General features: G+C 46.2%; 1 protein-coding gene across 2 annotated transcripts in view; it reads left to right on the plus strand.

Annotated features, from left to right (window-relative positions):
* ABLIM3 (actin binding LIM protein family member 3) overlaps positions 1 to 17986 on the plus strand; it is a 192793-nt gene that overhangs the window by 126670 nt on the left and 48137 nt on the right. For both annotated transcript variants that reach the window (XR_008933970.1, XM_056867050.1), the window contains exons 5-6: positions 8459 to 8585; positions 13304 to 13397. Coding sequence is in view for 1 of the 2 variants with exons in the window: in XM_056867050.1 (XP_056723028.1) it covers positions 8459 to 8585; positions 13304 to 13397 (221 nt within the window). In the remaining variant the exon portion in view is untranslated. The remainder of the gene's footprint in view (positions 1 to 8458; positions 8586 to 13303; positions 13398 to 17986) is intronic.

Here is a 17986-nt window from a genome sequence, read left to right on the forward strand (position 1 = left end):
GTCACAAGAACTTCCTGCCGGTGGCAAAGAGAGACCTAGCAACACTATCCATCAAGCTGTGAACTTCCAAGACACATACCTGGTCTGGTCTAAACTGGCTCGTCCCTTGTCCAAAAGGGGTTAGGTTTGCCAGGATGGTCCAATGTTGGAGGGACATGAATACCTGTATTGTAATGGAATCAAGGGTCCCAGGCATTCTAGGTGGGATTCCTGAGCCTTAGCAAGTATTAGGATTCCTGTCCCAGTCTCCTTGGAAAAGCCTTTTGTTCTGCCGTAACTGTCTGTAGACAAAGCTATCACCACTGCTTCCTGACATGGGGCAGAGGGAAAATGCCCGAGTTCTACCAAGTGGTGTGGCAGCGTGGTGGCCTTGCTAGGGTGGCCATCCTCCAGGTGGTGGCTGGAAATCTCCTGCTATTACAACTGAAATCAGTTCCCCTGGAGAAAATGGTTGACTTTGGCAATTGGACTCTGCAGGCTCCACCCCCCAAAATCTCCAGGTATTGTCCAACCCAGAGCTGGCAACCCTAGGCCTTGCTCCGTTCTCTCTCATAAGCCCTGCCTTGGCCTCCAGCAGGGCTGGGTTGGTGACAAGCCCATAGGCCCCAAGGCCACTGAGCAGCCTTATGGGGGTATGACTTTACACTTGCCACTATATTCAGTACATGCGGGCAGTGGCCCCTGCCGGCCCAATCTTGCCCCCTCCTTTCATAATGGTACAGTCTTGGATGAAAGGCAGTGGAATGGATATATAGAGGAGGGTCTCTTTTGCTTTCTCTCTATCCTACATCCTCTCTTCTGAGTCTTGTTACAAACAATGGGGATAGACCCATGAGACATACCATATGGCGGTGAGTTGGTAGCCTCTATCACCCCAAAGATGTTTGGGGAGGAGCCGGAAGAGGAAAAAAACGGGTGAAACTATCCTTCATGGGCCACATCACACCCCTTTCTGCCCATGACGCCTGGGTGGCTAAATTGATCAGTGGTGACTTGCCTTTTAAAGGCCTTTTGGTGAACATCCTAAGCTGTCATGTGAAGCAGCCGGATGCAGTTGCGACGTAGACCGTGTGAGATCAGAGCGGAGGCAACAGATGCTGCTGTTCCCTAGTGTTTATTTAGACACATTGCTTGTTGAGAGAGGAAATGTACAAAATGCTTCACTGTGATTACAAAACTGTGTCTTCCTGTGACAGCCTGTGCCGGGCCAGACTGCTGGGTGCTGCCAAACAAGACCGTGGCCACAGTGTCCCGGGGAGTTAAGAGCGCTTGTATCTGTTGATACAAGTGAGCTTAACCACATTGGACGGTGACCTGTGCATGTAAAAGTCATGAAAGGAAGTTAACATTCCGCCTGTGCCTCCCCAAAACCCAGGTTGCAGTTTTGTTGCGTGGCTATACTAGGAAAGATTACTCCTTTTCTGCCTTTATTTTATATTGTTGCTTAATGCATAAAATTCTGCCACTGTTATTGGAAAGTCAGGGCCAAGAGGAGGATCCACAGGAATGGCTCATCCAGATTTCCAGAAAAGGTTGGGGGAGGGGTTGTGCTGTGACCATTTGTTCTTGTGATTATTAAATTGAACTGTATTGCATCCATAGCATCTGGAAATTGAGACATGCTCTCCTCTGTGTCTTGTTTACTGCAGCTGTAGGCTACAGTTGAGAATCAGTCTGGTTGGCTGGTTCTGTCCCACTGATAATCTCCTGATTCTTATGCAATATTGGTTCAGATGTTCTTTTGCAATGTGAGTCAGCAAGGACAGTATATCAGGAGAGATGCAAAAGACAATAATGGGAATTTGGGGTGCATTTTAAGGTTGCCAACCTCCAGGTTCTAGCTGGAGATCTCCTGCTATTACAACTGATCTCCGATAGAGATCAGTTCACCTAGAGAAAGTGGCCACTTTGGCAATTGGACTCTATGGCATTGAAGTCCCTCCCCTCCCAAGCCCTGCCCTCCTCAGGCTCCGCCCAAACAACCTCCTGCCAGTGGTGAAGAGGGACCTGGCATACCTAGTGCATTTACTTATAATGGCTTCTTTTCTTCTTTTTCTTTTAAACTTTATTACATATTAAATAACAGTATATTTTAGTATAATATCCATCTTGCATCCATCTTTCTTGAAGTATGCTGTCTTTAAAATTAAATGCAAAAGGTGAAGAAGGATACAAGAGTGTGGCGAAAGCTCCACGGAGAATAGTTTCATAGGGGAAGAGGGAGGGGATTTTTAATTTTTTTAAATCATTTTTTAATGCCAGACCCAGGCCTAAAAACAGCACATTGTATACAGAATGTTGGGGGGGGGGAAAGAGGGGGAACCAGAGTGGAGTAAAACCACAGCTATAACAAGGGGAAGGGAGATTTTGATATATGAACTGAAGAGAAAAATTTGACAGAACAATTTTGCTATTCAAAAGCTATTTAGAGTTTTTTTCCCATCAGGGTTTTCTTCCCTTCCCATTTTCAAAAACCAAGTCAGGTAAAGCCAGCTCATTAAGGAAGCAAAAAAAAAAAAAGGCAATCAAAAAGCGGCCTTTGTTACAGCCAACTGACCATTGAGAATTTAAATTTATAGAGGACTGTCTGTTATTCCCTTCTTTTCTGCACCCCAGAATCAATTCTACAGCAAAAGCTGAAAAGGAAACCCAATAGGCAACAAAGCCACAATCTCCAAAAATAAACCAGAACAATCACCACACTGCAAACAAAAACACCCACAGTCGATACTGTGCAACCATACAAGATATACTCCAAACCGATGGCCAACATGAAATCAGGCATCCGGCACAACAAGAAGCAAAGGGACCAAGACAAGAAACACCCCTCCACACACACCAGAACCATCAGAAAAAAGCACTGTTTCAACTCCACACCGTACTCTCAAGCCCAAAGCCACCCTTGCGGTTTAAATGGTCGACCAAATGGAAACACGGCACCCAGAAAAAAAAAAGGCATCACCCCCATAACACAGAACCCGAGGAGCCGAGGACGAGATACCACTCCCCACAAAGGCCACCATCCCCAGTGCCAGCATTCAACAGAGGAGAAGGAGGAGGAGGAGGAGGAGGAAGAGGAGGAGGAGGAGGAGAGTTGTTTTTTATATGCCGACTTTCTCTACCACTTAAGGCAGAATCAAACCGGCTTACAATCACCTTCCCTTCCCCTCCCCACAACAGACACCCTGTGAGGTGGGTGAGGCTGAGAGAGCTGTCACTCGCCCAAGGTCACCCATCTGGCTTCATGTGCAGGAGTGGGGAAACAAATCTAGTCCACCAGATTAGCCTCCGCTGCTCATGTGGAGGAGTGGGGAATCAAACCTGGTTCTCCAGATCAGACTCCACCCCTCCAAACCACCGCTCTTAACCACTACACCACGCTGGCCTCAGAGTTCGCTGCACTGAAAGCCTGTTCGGCCTTTCTGAATTTCCTTCCTGATCTCATGCTCAAGCTTATCTGCTGTCTTTTCTGCCAGCAGAGCCCATCTCTTCTCTCTTCTGCTCCAGCGCTCTCATCCTCAGCCTCTTCTATAACTCCTCATGTGAAATCTCAAGCTGTTCATTAGGGTGTACTTGATTAGGTTGAAACCTATTTTAGGATTTTAGGAAGTGGAGCACTAGTTCCTGCACGGCTTCTTAATAATGTATTGGTCTGCCCTTGGCAAGAAATGCTGGAGACCTACCTTGGGCTAGCCAGCACCATTTACGACAGACTTCTTTAAAAAAAATGTTTGCAGAGAAGCTCAGCAAGTGCCACTTCTCCCAACACAGTGCTGCTCTGGAGGAAAAGGCTTCTCCGTCAATCTTTGCCACATTTTACAACTGTTAAAGGAATAGGGACCCTGTTTTGCTTGGAATGCGACAACCTATTGCTATGGCAACTGACAGGGAAGGAACAGAAATGCACATTTGATGATATTCTCTTCACTTGCCTTAGCATCCACTCTCTCCACTTCATAGTCACGGCTGGTCCATGAAGTGACTACACCCTGGCATGGCATCATTTAGCCTTCTCATTATGAGGTACTTCACAATATGATGCCACAGAACGTGGTGAAATCTTGCATTATGTGCCGTCCAGATTGTCCCTAGAGTTTTCGAATGATAAAGGTGGCAGCTTTACGGCAGCTCTCTTTTCAGTTTCAGGCATTTCATGTTACAAACAGCTTTCCTCAATGAAGTAAGATGAGAGGAGTGCTTCTGTAGGCAACAGTTGGGTGTCATCAGTGGTGTCAGAGTGAGAGATAGACAAATTTGGACCAGAGCCCTGCCAGAATGAACAATTATATATGATAACTTATTTCAATTAGGATTATCAAGTCAGGCCTGCCAATTTTTTAATCAGCATGTATTCCTGTGCCTTTACTTGACATTTGATCTGCAGAAATCAGGGGTGAAATTTTTCAAGACAGATAAGCATTATCAGCTGTTACCATCCACATATCAAGCTGCCGTCATTTTGATTTTCTGCCTCAGGCTGGCCCTTCTTGTAGTCTTGTGATATTTATAACATTGAGCTTTATGTGGTGTACAAGTGCCTGTACATTATTCTGTTAATGCCTTTCCTATGAACAAAGACTCCAAGGTCTGGTTTTCATCACGGCAGAAGTAAAATTCATTTTCCAAAGGCTAGTACTGGTCTGGCCTAAACAGAAATCCTAAACAGTTAGAAATCAAGATACATGAAGGACTGCCCGCCCCCAGCGTTTTCATAGCACCTGAAGAAGTGAGCTCTGACTCTCAGCAGCCCATGTTGGGTTTAGGGGGTGTAAATATCAATATGCTGAATCAACCCCCCCTTTGAAAAATACCTTTTCAGTATTTTGGGGGGGGGGGTCTGGCAAAAAATGGCACAATAAATGAGAGCTGAAAAGTGGATCCCCAAATAATGCTGCATTTATTCAGCATTATTTGGGCCGCTTTGGCACCACTACCATTTGGCCCTGCTGCCATTTCTTCACTCCCTCCCTGCCCCGGCCAAGCCCCATGTGGAACTTGACTGGGGTGGGGAGGGAAACTGAAGATTGCCGTGGTTTCCCAGCCAGGAGTTAGCCCAATCTTCACTCCCTCCCCATAAGGCAACCCTCGGGGTTCAGACGAGTGATGCTTGCCGGATCCCACCTCCACTAGGAGGCGGGAGCCAACATGCAGTGTCCATCCAAACCCTGGGGTGATTCCTGGAGGAGGCAGAAACCGGCAAGCAGCACTCATCTTAACCCCCACCCCCAGCTGTGCAGAACTGAATGCTGAGCTCCAGGGATCTGCTCTGCTAAGCCCATTGGTTTCAGGGGACTTGTCTTAGAAGGATGTAACTCTGCTTAAGATTGCACTGTTAGGGAGTATCTGATTCTGAAAAGTGGGGTAGTACTGTTGTAATAAATAAATGGAACAGGCCTGTGAGAATCAGATGAGTTGGATGGATCACAAAGCCCTCTTCTGAGAGCCCTGGGACAAGATGGAATAAAGCAAGGCAGCAGCATAGTCTGCTGGTTCAGCATTACGATTCTCATCTCCATCTCTCAGCCCTGCTTTATTTCCAGGAACCTGTTTAGAGACCCCTGAGACCAGCATTCGCAATGACCGGTATATGGTTTTTGCTCTCTCTTCATCTCCTTTGCGCTGAACCACTGTCAGGTGACCTGAAGACCACATCCTCCCCTGAAATTCACTCCTAGATGTATTCCTTTCTGAGGCTGTGTGGCTCAGGTTACTCGAGGGCACCATGGATTATTCATCACTGGCTGCAAGTAGTATTCAAGATGTACGCAGGCTAGGACAGCCTCTTTCTGCCTCTTTTCCTGCACTTGTAGCTACTTCGTTTAAAGTGCTCCTAACGTGGTCTCTATCAGTGATTTCAGAATAGGAGTGCAGGAAGGGTCTATTGTTGGATGGCTTAGGCTGTCAAGCGAGAAAGTCCTACAAATATATACAGTAAAGGCTACAGATTCCCTGAATGCTTCCTGGCAGTGGCTTGTACTGAAAGGGTGAGCATCAAACCAGGGGTAGTATTCACAAATGAATTAAGACCAATAGAAACGAAGTAAGACAAAAAGAAAGGGCATGCAGATCTGCTTTGTGGTCTCAAAATATCTCACCAGTACTTTTGCTGCAAGCATGTCAGGATAAAGTACAGGATCAGTACTGCCCATTTCATGCTGTTGTCAACGGCATGCAATGTTTTGTCTTGTTGCATTTGCCAAGGAGTAATAGAATAACCTTCTGAAGGAACAATGGAGATTTTTTTTTCAAAGCTCATGTGCCAAAGAGACTCTTTGAAAACTGGGAGGATTCTAAGTGCTGAAGGGAGAGAGAGAAGGAAAGAGCCATTTAGAGCAAAATCAAGGTCATAGCTTCCAAGCCCATATGCTTCCTGCCACTGGTCTCAACAGGCAGCAAAGGAAATGGGAAAGGAAGGGAGGCCAGTAAATATCTCCACAGGCTGGACATAGCCAAGGTAGACAGAGGTTAGGGAACAGCTCTTCCTATACTAGCTTGTGGCCAAAAACGTCCTTCCATTTCTATCATATCTAGTGGACTCGGTCAGAGCACAAAGGGAGGCTGCCACCAAAAAACTACTGCATTCCTGACCCTTACCCAAAATAGGTCAAAGCAGTGTGGAGATTAGTGGCTCCTGGCACCCTCAAAAACTGGTGATGTATCCACTTGTCTTACATATGTTTCTTCATTTTCCTTTTCATCTGTGCCAGGTTCTCCCAGAGTTTCATTTAGGGTTGTTTTTTCAAACTGACTGTAATCAGTGCCATTCGAAAACTGGCTCTAATGGCTGGATCAAGAGCTCAAAGGACAATGTGCAGTTCTCCAGGGATGGAAATTAGCAGCAAACTGGATCTCTATAGAGTTTTTTGCTCAGACATATGTCATCAGTAAACAACTTGACAATAGTAAAATATGTAAAATCAAGCCAGGCTCAGAAAATGCGACCTAAAATTAGAAGTCTCTTTACATGCCAGAAGTAACTTTTTTTTGTGGGACTGAGCTGAATGTTGTCAATTCTGATATATTCTAAGAAGATAATTGTTTGATGAGCAGCATTCAAACCATTCAAAAAACATTAAAAGGGTAATTTTGTGCCATTTTCACTACTGCTGTCCTCAGCAGTCACTTTCCTCATATAGAATCATAGAATCATAGTTGGAAGGGACCACCAGGGTCATCTAGTCCTATCCCCTACACAATGCAGGAAACTTCAAACCACCTCCTCCCCACACCCCCATACTTCATGCCCAGAAGATGGCCAGGGTACCCTCCCTCTCATGATCTGCCTAAGGTCATAGAATCAGCATTGCTGGCAGATGGCCATCTAGCCTCTGCTTAAAAACCTCCAGGGAAGGAGCACTTACCCCCTCCCGAGGAAGCCTGTTCTACTGAGGAACCGCTCTGTTAGAAAATTTTTCCTAATGTCTAGATGGAAACTCTTTTGATTTAATTTCAACCGGTTGGTTCTGGTCCGACCTTCTGGAGCAACAGAAAACAACTCAGCACCCTCCTCTATATGACAGCCCTTCAAGTACTTGAAGATGGTTATCATGTCCCCTCTCAGTCTTCTCCTCTTCAGGCTAAATATACTCAGCTCCTGCAATCTTTCCTCATAGGACTGTACACACCCATCAGATACAAACAGGCAAGATGATGGTCCAACTATGGGCTCTCTAATGAGTCACTTGAATCCTTTCCTTGGTTTCAGCAATTGCTCCCTAGATCACCTACACAATAGCCACCACCAGCTTGGCTGCCTGTATGTCTGGTTGGATGTGGAGATCATCCCCTCCAATCAAGAAGTTGAGAAGCTCCAGATACATTCATATGAATAGACAAATACTTGTGTGTGTGTGTGTGTGTGTGTGTGTGTTAAGTGCCGTCAAGTTGCTTCTGACTTATGGCCACCCTATGAATCAGTGTCCTCCAAAACGTCCTATCTTACTGGACAAAAGGTAGACAAATATTTACATAGGCTGACTGTTTGCCTCAGACCTTGGGTACAATTTGGACTGTGACACATAATGGATTGGATCGCATGATCCATAAGTAGAAAGCAGTAATGGTCAGAGATCTTTCCTGTGTTCTCCTCCTCTCAGCAGTCCTTTCTGACCCTGGGAAATTTCATTGCTGGGTTTGCGGGACTCACCTGGACTAATAGCCATGTGAGTTGAGAAGCTGCAGTGCCCTTCCCCCTCCCCACTACAGCCTCCAGGCCCAATGTGACTATTAGTACACTTTTTTTTGCAACCCCAAGAATAAAATTTTCAAGGGGGGAAGGGGATGTGGGGAAGATCTGTCATCCTCGCATCCCCAGATTGTGGGACCTAACCTGGTGTCTGGAAGGTTGGGACTTTCCTGGACTATCTGATTGAAGAGCTGACATGTTCAAGGTAATTATCCCTTTTCTTTGTTGTGTTGTTAATTCTCTCTCTCTCGCTCTCTTTTTTTTTTTTCTTAGAATGTGCAGGTTGCAAGGAGGAAATCAAGCAAGGCCAGTCGCTCCTTGCCCTAGAGAAACAGTGGCATGTCAGCTGCTTCAAGTGCCAAACCTGTGGAATCATCCTGACCGGAGAATACATTAGCAAGTATGTGTCTCTTCCTGGCCCACCTACGTCACGTGTGTGGGGATTGCTTCAAGCCTAGGGGTCAAACCAGACAAAATACTGGAAGGTCCATGAAAGGGGAGCAGTGAGTGCCTTGATTTGGATCAGATCTGTGGTGTGACGGCAGGCGGGTTTTAAATAGCACAGTGAGAAAAAAAGTTGTCTGAAAAAAAGTTTCCCCCCAATGAGAGGAACATATAGATTGCCTTATGTTTTGCCCATAGTAGTTTGGGGGGGGAGGGGCATTTGATATCAAGAAAACATCATATGATGGGAGAGAATTGAAAAGAACCTTTTCCTGGTCCGTGGCCCCAATCTGCATTGAACCTTCCCTTCACAGCTGTTATTTAGCAACAAAAATATGCTGGGGGTGGGGGTGCACAGAGCTTCCAGTATCTCTCCTTGTTTGACCGTCAGTGTTCCAACTCTGCCCTTGAACTCCATGCTCCACTACCTGGCATACCACTCAGTGCAGTTTGCATGTTACAAACAGGCAGGGAAAAGAGGCGTGATTGAAGGGGTTTTTTTGCCCTTCCCGTACAACGTGCCAAGTGAGGAGTTGCCCACTTCTTAAAAGGTAAAGGTCCCCCTGTGCAAGCACCGGGTCATTCCTGGCCCATGGGGGGACGTCACATCCCGACGTTTACTAGGCAGACTTTTGTTTACGGGGTGGTTTGCCAGTGCCTTCCCCAGTCATCTCCTCTTTACCCTCAGCAAGCTGGGTACTCATTTTTCCGACCTCGGCAGGATGGAAGGCTGAGTCAACCTTGAGCCGGCTACCTGAAACCAACTTCTGTCGGGATCCTTACTTTGGTAAAATCTGTGAGCTCCACACATATCAGTAATTTATGCATTTTATATGCAGAAGGGCTGTATGCCAACAAGATATGAACACATGAAGCTGCCTTATACTGAATCAGACCCTTGGCTCATCAAAGTCAGTATTGTCTACTCAGACCAGCAGCAGCTCTCCAGGGTCTCAGGCAGAGGTCTTTCACATCACCTACTTGCCTAGTCCCTTTAAATGGAGACACCAGGGATTGAACCTGGGACCTTCTGCATGCCAGGCAGATGCTCTACCACTGAGCCACAGCCCCTCCCCTATATGCTGATGGCCATTAGATTTCAAAGGTGATAAGACACCTGGACAGCTAAATGGAATGTCTGGTTTCAGAGGTTAGATGTCTGTGGATACCAATTGTATGTGTATTGGGGGGGAGAGAAATAGCAGGGGAAGGCTGCTTTCCTCCCTCTGTGGGCTTCTGGAGGCATCTGGCTAGATGCTGTGGGAAAGAGGATCTTGGACCTGTGATCTGAATCAGAAAGGCTTCTATTAGGTGGGCCCTTCTCCCACATGTTTCACAGGAAGCAAAGGTCACTTGTACATTGCACTTGCATGTATGAAACTTCTGTAAGATACTATAAATCAAGACCATAAATTATGAGGACTGCCTCGGGAGACTTGCACCTTCAGGAATATTTGAGGCCCCTCCATGAATTTTCATTTTTTGGGCCTATGAATGAGTTTCATGTGTACTAGATGATCTCTGCCATGTGGCATGCTTCCTCTTCTGCTGAAACATTTGGGCATGGGCCCATTTAAAACCGTTGATCTTGGGCAAACAGAAGATTTAGGGGAAGATGAAGCATGGTCTTTAGCAGAGGCTGTCTAGTGTGCAGGGAACTAATCCATAGTCCTGTTTAAAGCCCTAGTCCTGTTTAAAATGAAATGTAAGGGGAAATAAGCAAGCTGTACTCTTCTGAATGGATCTGTAAGAAGTTCTTGGTTTCTGCTGGGATGATCAACAAGAACTCAGGCATCTGGCATTTAACAAATAATTCAAACTATCTTAGACTTCATGTTTAGAATTTTGCTTTTTTGCGTATGATTCCCCGCCTAACCACATACCCTTAGGCCACCCACCATTACAAAATGTCTGGCTACAGCTGTGCTGTAGATATGGAGTTCCATGAGCAGTCAGATAACGTTGGTGCCAGACAGCAAGCCACTGGGGAGGGAACCAGCAGGTCAGCTTTCACACAGGCTGTGTGCATCCATCAGAGTACAAAGCATGCTGGAGGAAACGCATGTATTTCTAATAGGTAAATGGATAGGCATTAACTACAATGATATTACCAAGTCGCAGTGCCAGGTGATAGTTGAGGCTATATAACAAGAACAACATTTTCTCTTCACTAAATAGCACAGAAAAATTGGGGTTAAAACTACCTTGAACTCACTGATGATAATTGTTTATAAAATTGCCCTCAGCACTAAAACTTGCTAGACTGCTTCCACTAAAATCCGATTTAAAAACCACATTATGTTTTTTATTATGCAATTAATGATTTAATTGCTCGATCACACTGATTAATCAATGAATAGTTTTAGCCCTGGAGCAGTTCATGGCTGCTAAGGCAAAGGGCCGCCCACTCTGGGTCAGTTTGCAGAGAGATAAAACTTGTGCTGGGAAAAGCAGGCAAAAATATATATATATGAACAACCCTGTGAGTGCCTAGTTTGTTTCCTCATAGAGGATGAGAATCTATCATTTTATGATGTCAATTTTTTTAGTTGTCAGTTCTTGAATAGGAAAGTGGGGTACAAATCTCCTAAATGGAATAAAACAAAATAAATATATCTGTTGGGAAATAAGCAGAAGTCACTCACAAGAACAATGTGAACAGTAAAGCTGTGCTTGCTTTTTTCCTTAAAATGAATATTAATTGCTGTGTCAGAAAATGTAATGTGCAAAGCCGCTTTTCTCAAACTTGCCACTGCTGAAAGACCAGTGGGTATTTAATGCATTGCTGATTTCTTTCTGTCCTTTACCCCCTCAAACCTCTCATGCTTTCTTCTATATAATCACATTCTTTCCCGTCTGAGTCATGATACCTGCTCTGTTGTGTTGAGGAGAGTCACTGCTCTCTCCTACCCATTTGATGGCCACAGCATTAGGCCTAGTTCTTTCTTATCATGTATTTACCTATTTTATTTATTTGTTTGCTTCTTTACAGCCCTTTTAATCTGCCTTTGCCCTTTGAAAGGATTCATGGTGGGTTACAGTGTTGTTCAGAGATCCAGTGTGGTGTAGTTGTTAAGAGCAGTGGAGTCTAATCTGGAGAACTGGGTTTGATTCCTCACTCCTCCACAAGAGTGGCAGACTCTAATCTGGTGAACCGGGTTGGTTTCCCCACTCCTACTCATGAAGCCAGCTGGGTAACCTTGGTGGTGATTGTGCATGCCATTTCCGACCATCAGAGGTTGCCTCGCTCTCCCCCCACGTTTCCCCGCATTTGGAAGAAGAAGAAGAGTTGGTTTTATATGCCAACTTTCTCTACCACTTAAGGGAGTCTCAAACCGGTTTACAATCACCTTCCCTTCCCCACAACAGACACCCTGTGAGGTAGGTGGGGCTGAGAGAGAGTGACTTGCCCAAGGTCACCCAGCTGGCTTCATGTGTAGGAGTGGGGGAACAAACCCGGTTCTCCAGATCAGAGTCCACCGCTCCAAACCACCGCTCTTAACCACCACACCACGCTGGCTCTCTTTTGCCCGCATTTTCAGAGACCTGTTTTATCTCAGATTTGAAAACGCGGGCAAAACGCAGGGAAACGCAGGGGGAGAGCGAGGCAACCTCTGACGGTTGGAAATGGCATGCATAATCAGCACAAAGACCCAAAGTCGTTGGAGGGATGACGGCGAGTGAAACAGCCATGCATTGTCCCAAGCAGCTTCATCCTCCCTCCCCAAATTATCCTACCACCAGTGATGAACAGCATTTTGAGCCGACTGATGCAGCTGTACAGTTGTAACAAGTGAGAGGCCTTGCCAGCAGGGGACCTCACCCTAAATCCCTGAACACCTTTCAAGAGACTACAGAAGGATGCTGGACTAATTTGACTAGTGGCTGTCTTTCCCGCCACACTGTATCTTCTTCATGCTCTTGAAGCTGTCCTCCTGCCAGGACTCTCCAAATACTGAGACATGAGGTGAAATCTGAAACACAACCTTCTCCCTCCCCTGAGATGCCAGTGTTGTGGTGGTGGAAGGACATGCTACAGCATGCATGAGTTGAGGGGAGAGGATGAAGGGAAAGGCTGAGGTTGGGAAAAGCCTGAATAACAGGGTAAAAACAGCCCTCATGAAGTTCTTTGCATTTACTAGAGTCAGTTCTTTGCTTAGTGCCTGAACACCAGAGTAGATCTAGCAGGACATTCCCCTTCACTTGAAAAAGAAGAGTTGGTTTTTATATGCCGACTTTCTCTCTCACGTAAGGAAGAATCAAACCAGCTTACAATCACCTTCCCTTCCCCTCCCCACAACAGATACCCTGTGAGGTAGGTGGGGCTGAGAGAGTGTGACTAGCCCAAGGCACCCAGCTGGCTTCATGTGTAGGAGTGGGGAAACAAATCCAGTTCACCAGATTAGCCTCTGCCACTCATGTGGAGAAGTGGGGAATCGAACCTGGTTCTCCAGATCAGAGTCCACCGCTCCAAACCACCGCTCTTAACCACTACACCACGCTGGCAGGGCTTTTAACAGTGTACAAGTCCAACCACACTTACTGCATTTTAGTCTTTGGCCTTTCCAATTTGCCTGTAGTGCAAAACAGTGTGGACTTCTCTGCTCAGGAAAGGAGACTTTTTCACTGCCCTGCTCCCTGTGTTGTTTCTCATAAACTCAATCTTTCCTACAGGGATGGCATTCCATACTGTGAATCTGACTACCACGCCCAGTTTGGCATTAAATGTGAAACCTGCAACCGGTACATCAGCGGCAGGGTCCTGGAGGTAAGTGCTTTCTATGACACTGAATTGCTGTCGTGATGTCAGAGAAGCATCCGGCCCCTCCTTTGTGTTCAAAATAGGAGTTGCAGCTGACATTTCTCATTAAAACCAAGGCTATGTGGATAATTTAACAACGGAAGGGCTCAGTGGAAGAGCCTCTGCTTTGCATGCAGAAGGTCCCAGGTTCAGTCCCTGGCATCTCCAGTTTTTAAAAAAGTTGCAGGCAGTAGGGGGTGTGAAAGATCTCTACCTGAGACCCTGAAGAGCCACTGCCAGTCTGAGTAGACAGCACTGACTTTGACGGACTGATGGGTCTGGTTCAGTATAAGGCAGCTTCATGTGTGCGATCAGAAAAATCTGCTCCTGGTATTTTCTAGACTCTTCCGTACCCTGAGGGTAGGTCCCTCTCCTCCATCCCTTTGCTTATATACGTAAAAGGGAGGCGGTTATATTAATATTAATGCACATGGCTGGAAATGGGTTCATTCAGAATCTGAGTTGGCAGGAGGAGAATAAGCAGCTGTACATTACAAAAGTATAGGCGAGCTTGGAGGATGCTAAATATAGCTGGCTATATATAGTTAGAGTGGGGAGGACTAGGAATCGGTGTGGGCTGTGTCAGCATTACGGAGCATGGAATGGGCCCTCTGATTTATAATCTGGTGGTGGCAGTGGAATCCTCAAAATCAGAGCTTCGTTTGGTCTTTACGAGTATGTTTCCAGCTCTCCTTATTCCACCATTGAATCCCAACCCTTCTCCTTCACTTGTCAACCAAAGGCTGGTAGAAATATTTCCAATTTCTGGAAAGGAGAATTGTACAATCAAAAAACAAGTTATGCAAATAGAGTGATTGAAGGCCAATCTCTTTTATTGGCACAGCACAATCTGGACCATAGCCCAATATTCGTAAACCTCTGGCGAAGCCCATTCTCTGTGAGTGTGTGGCAGGTATTCGGTCTATGATGTGCCTGGCCTGTGTCCTCCATCTGCCACTAAAGGTCCACTTTCTGCGAATTCTTTCTCTGCCCTTCGTAATCACCACCAAAGAAAAGGTACTTTTCTGACTCGCTTCTCGATTTCCAGGCAGTTTAGCAACACCGCTCGACTATGTCGGCTTCTGCAATCACCATCCATTACTCTACCTGCCCTTCAGGTGATGCAGGCACATTTTTCAGATGTTTCCTTCAATTTATCCACCTGAGAGAATGCTCTGTACCCAGGACCCCACCCTGCCTCTGTCTGTTGCTGTGGCAACAAATCCAGCCCAGCTGCTAGCCAAGCATCAGCATGCTAGCAGGTTAAAAGGGGGCAGAGGGGATCAAAGGATGCTCCTCCAAAAGGGAACTGGAGAGCCCAGGGCAAGCATTCTGGCTGCCAGGCTGCCAGCGCGTGGGGCCTGTAGAATGCAAAAGCCAAGACACTCCCTAGCTCTTCGGAAAGACAGAGGAGAAGCTTTATGTTAATAGCTACAGTAAGTCAGGTGGATCCAAACGTTGTCCGGTTTTCTTTCAATAGGAAAACACCATGAAAAGATCTGACTACTTTGTTGCTCCTGCACATCTTGGCCATTTATGCAGGGTCAATTTTGATGCTCGCTCAAAGCTCTTTTAAAAAATGTGACCTTTAAAATGCCTATTCATGGTCTTGATTCAAAAGGAGAAATTCCACCCCCCACTCGCCTGCTCCTTCGTTCCTGTTTGCATAGCCATTAGCAACCTCTGTGTGCATAGCTAACGCGCCGCTGTGATTTTGCATGCTTCCTTGAGGGGATTCTTCGCGGCAGGGGCAGAGCAAACACAATAGGTTGTGTTAAAGGGGCTCTTAAGAAATGCGAAGCAGGTATGCGCTGGCTTTGCAGTCACTTCCTGAAAGACAGTTCAGCTTGAAAAACTCAAAAAAATATGCAGGGCAATTCAGCCTGGAACTCACTGCTAATTACCAAGCATAAATAACCCATGAAAAGATCTGACTACTTTGTTTCCTCTGCACATCTTGAGTCTTTCCTTTCTTTTTAACAACTCAACAAATATAATGGGAGATTAATTCATGCTGACAGTGCATGCAGCCACCCCTTGACAGAGGACAGGGCTTAATTTGTGCTGGGGCTCAGCCCTCAGAACCTGTTTTTCAATCCCACTTCTGAATCTTGCAGTAGGTGAAGAAAGTCACCTCTGAACTCATGAAGAGTCTGTTCCTGGAACCACTGAGCCGTTTCAGACCAGTCCTACTACACTTAGGATTAAGGAGCAAGGTTTTCAGGGCAGATGGCATGCATAGCAGGGAGGCTCGAGCCTCAGTGCCTCTCTTTTAAGAAACTGAGCGCTTGCTGGGAGGAAGAGAAGCGTGCCAGCCCCTGCCATTGATTATCCTTTCTTGTCGGCAATCTGTGTCATGCCACTTTTGCACAGTTAGGTGCTTGTCAGCTTCACATCTCTTTTCCTCCATAGATCGGCACTTGCCATCTGCTTCCAGGCTTTAATAAAGGCCTGTCTCCAGAGTAAAACTGACATGAACCTGCCATGCATCCAGCCATCTGATTATTCTGAAACCACACTGAAAGGATCTTTGGACCTACAGCATACAAAACAGCCACTAATGGCTCACTGGCTGTAAGCCCTCCCCCCCACCCACCGCCTCCATTTTCCATCTGTCTGCTCCAGACAGTCAAACCAAGACATGTGTAACAGCACTGGGAATGTGTTGTGGCCATGCTGCCTGGCACATGGAGGGAAGCACTGTGCTCTGAAGAGTGTTCTGATTCTAAGCAATTGGCCACTTGAGATTTCTTTTATTTATTTTATGTTGTAGATGGATTAGGGATGAAGCCTCCTGAACATTGCTGAGTCTCAGTGGCAGTGATTACCTAGCCAAGAACTTCAGAGTAAAGTATAATGCGTAGAAATTGGGGGGGGGGGCAATTTCTCATGGGGGTGATAGAACACATGTTCTTGGGAACGCATGTTCTTGGGGAGGGGGCGTGACTCAGTGTTAGAGCATCTGCTTGGCATGCAGAAGGTCCCAGGTTCAATCCCCGGCATCTCCAGTTAAAAGGACAAGGCAGGTAGATGATGTGAAAGACCTCTGCCTGAGACCCTGGAGAGCTGCTGCTGGTCTGAGTAGACAATACTCACTTTGATGGACCAAGGGTCTGGTTTGGTATAACGCAGCTTCATGTGTTCATGTATGTGATTGCACTCAGCTATGCTCATTATCTAAAGGCTGCTTCGCTAGCAGTGGGAAAGGTAAATTCCGGCTTCTCTGTGACATGCCTCAACAGTAAACACTGTGGAAGATGGACCCAGTGTGGATGAAGAGGGATTCACCATCCCCATAACATGTGAAGCTACCCTTATTAGGCATCCCTTTTACTCCTCATTTCCATGAACTGCATTTCACTAGTCACACTATATGGGTCACATTTTGGTCACATTATGAGAAGACAAGAGTCACTGGAAAAGACAGTCATGCTAGGAAAAGTTGAGGGCAGCAGGAAAAGAGGAAGACCCAACAAGAGATGGACTGACTCAATAAAGGAAGCCACACCCCTCAGTTTGCAAGATCTGAGCAAAGCTGTCAAAGACAGGACGTTTTGGAGGACATTGATTCATAGGGTCACCATGAGTTGGAAGCAACTTGACGGCACTTAACACACACACACTATATGGGATTCCTAGAGCCTGCTCAAGAGAAGCGCCATTAATCGCCACAATAGTATTGGCTGCACATAGGTCAGCAGGGCTGTGGGAACACGCTGTTTGCAATTCTCAAGCGTGGTGCAGGGAAGAAGGCTACGCCCGTTATGTCATGTACTGAAGACTGTTGAGCCGTAGGGTGATTCAGAGATCCTGTGGACCTCATACAACCCATCTTTTGAGACATCCAGAGCACATTCTCTTGGCAGTAACCTCTCTTGGTCATATCTGGGCATGCAAACCCAACCAAAGTTCTCCTTGCTGATGCTGAGTGCTGAAGATGGTGTCTTCTAGACAATAAGCCAGAGAACCACACTGATCACAGATCAGACAGGATGTGTAGAAGTTGCTTTGCCTAGGGGAGAAAAACCCAGGATCCTGCTGCCCTCAAAGCAATAGGCTCCCCATCCTCCTTCCCGACAACGTCTGGCATAAGAGCGCCTTTAACTATTTGCATCCATAATCAGCCTTCATATGCTTAAGCCTCTGGGTGTCCCAGATGACTTTAAGATGTGCAGCCAGCCGTGGATGATTAATGAGTCTTAAAGGAACAACACTCCCCCTTCTCCTGAATTGTAATAAGCAGTCTCTTCATGGTAGGTAGCATCAGACTTCCACAATGACTGTAATTTTAATCAATATAAAATAAACAAGGCTGTTGTGGTCTGCTCTGTTGGGTAATTGCTTCTCCTTTATGTAAAACCTCCATTAGAGAGGAGGCTTCCTATCCTTGTGGGCCAAACCAAAACCAAAGATGAATCTCACAAGACGTTGTGCCAGCCAGTTAGCACACACAAGGCCCAACTCTGAGCCCAATGGACTTCAAGCCAAATGCTGGAGTTAAGGCTATACAAGACCGTCACATTCTGGAGTTGAGTTAAGGCTACATAAGATGGTCA

The sequence above is a fragment of the Euleptes europaea genome, chromosome 1, assembly GCF_029931775.1.
Source record: "Euleptes europaea isolate rEulEur1 chromosome 1, rEulEur1.hap1, whole genome shotgun sequence".
Taxonomy (NCBI): Eukaryota; Metazoa; Chordata; class Lepidosauria; order Squamata; family Sphaerodactylidae; genus Euleptes; species Euleptes europaea.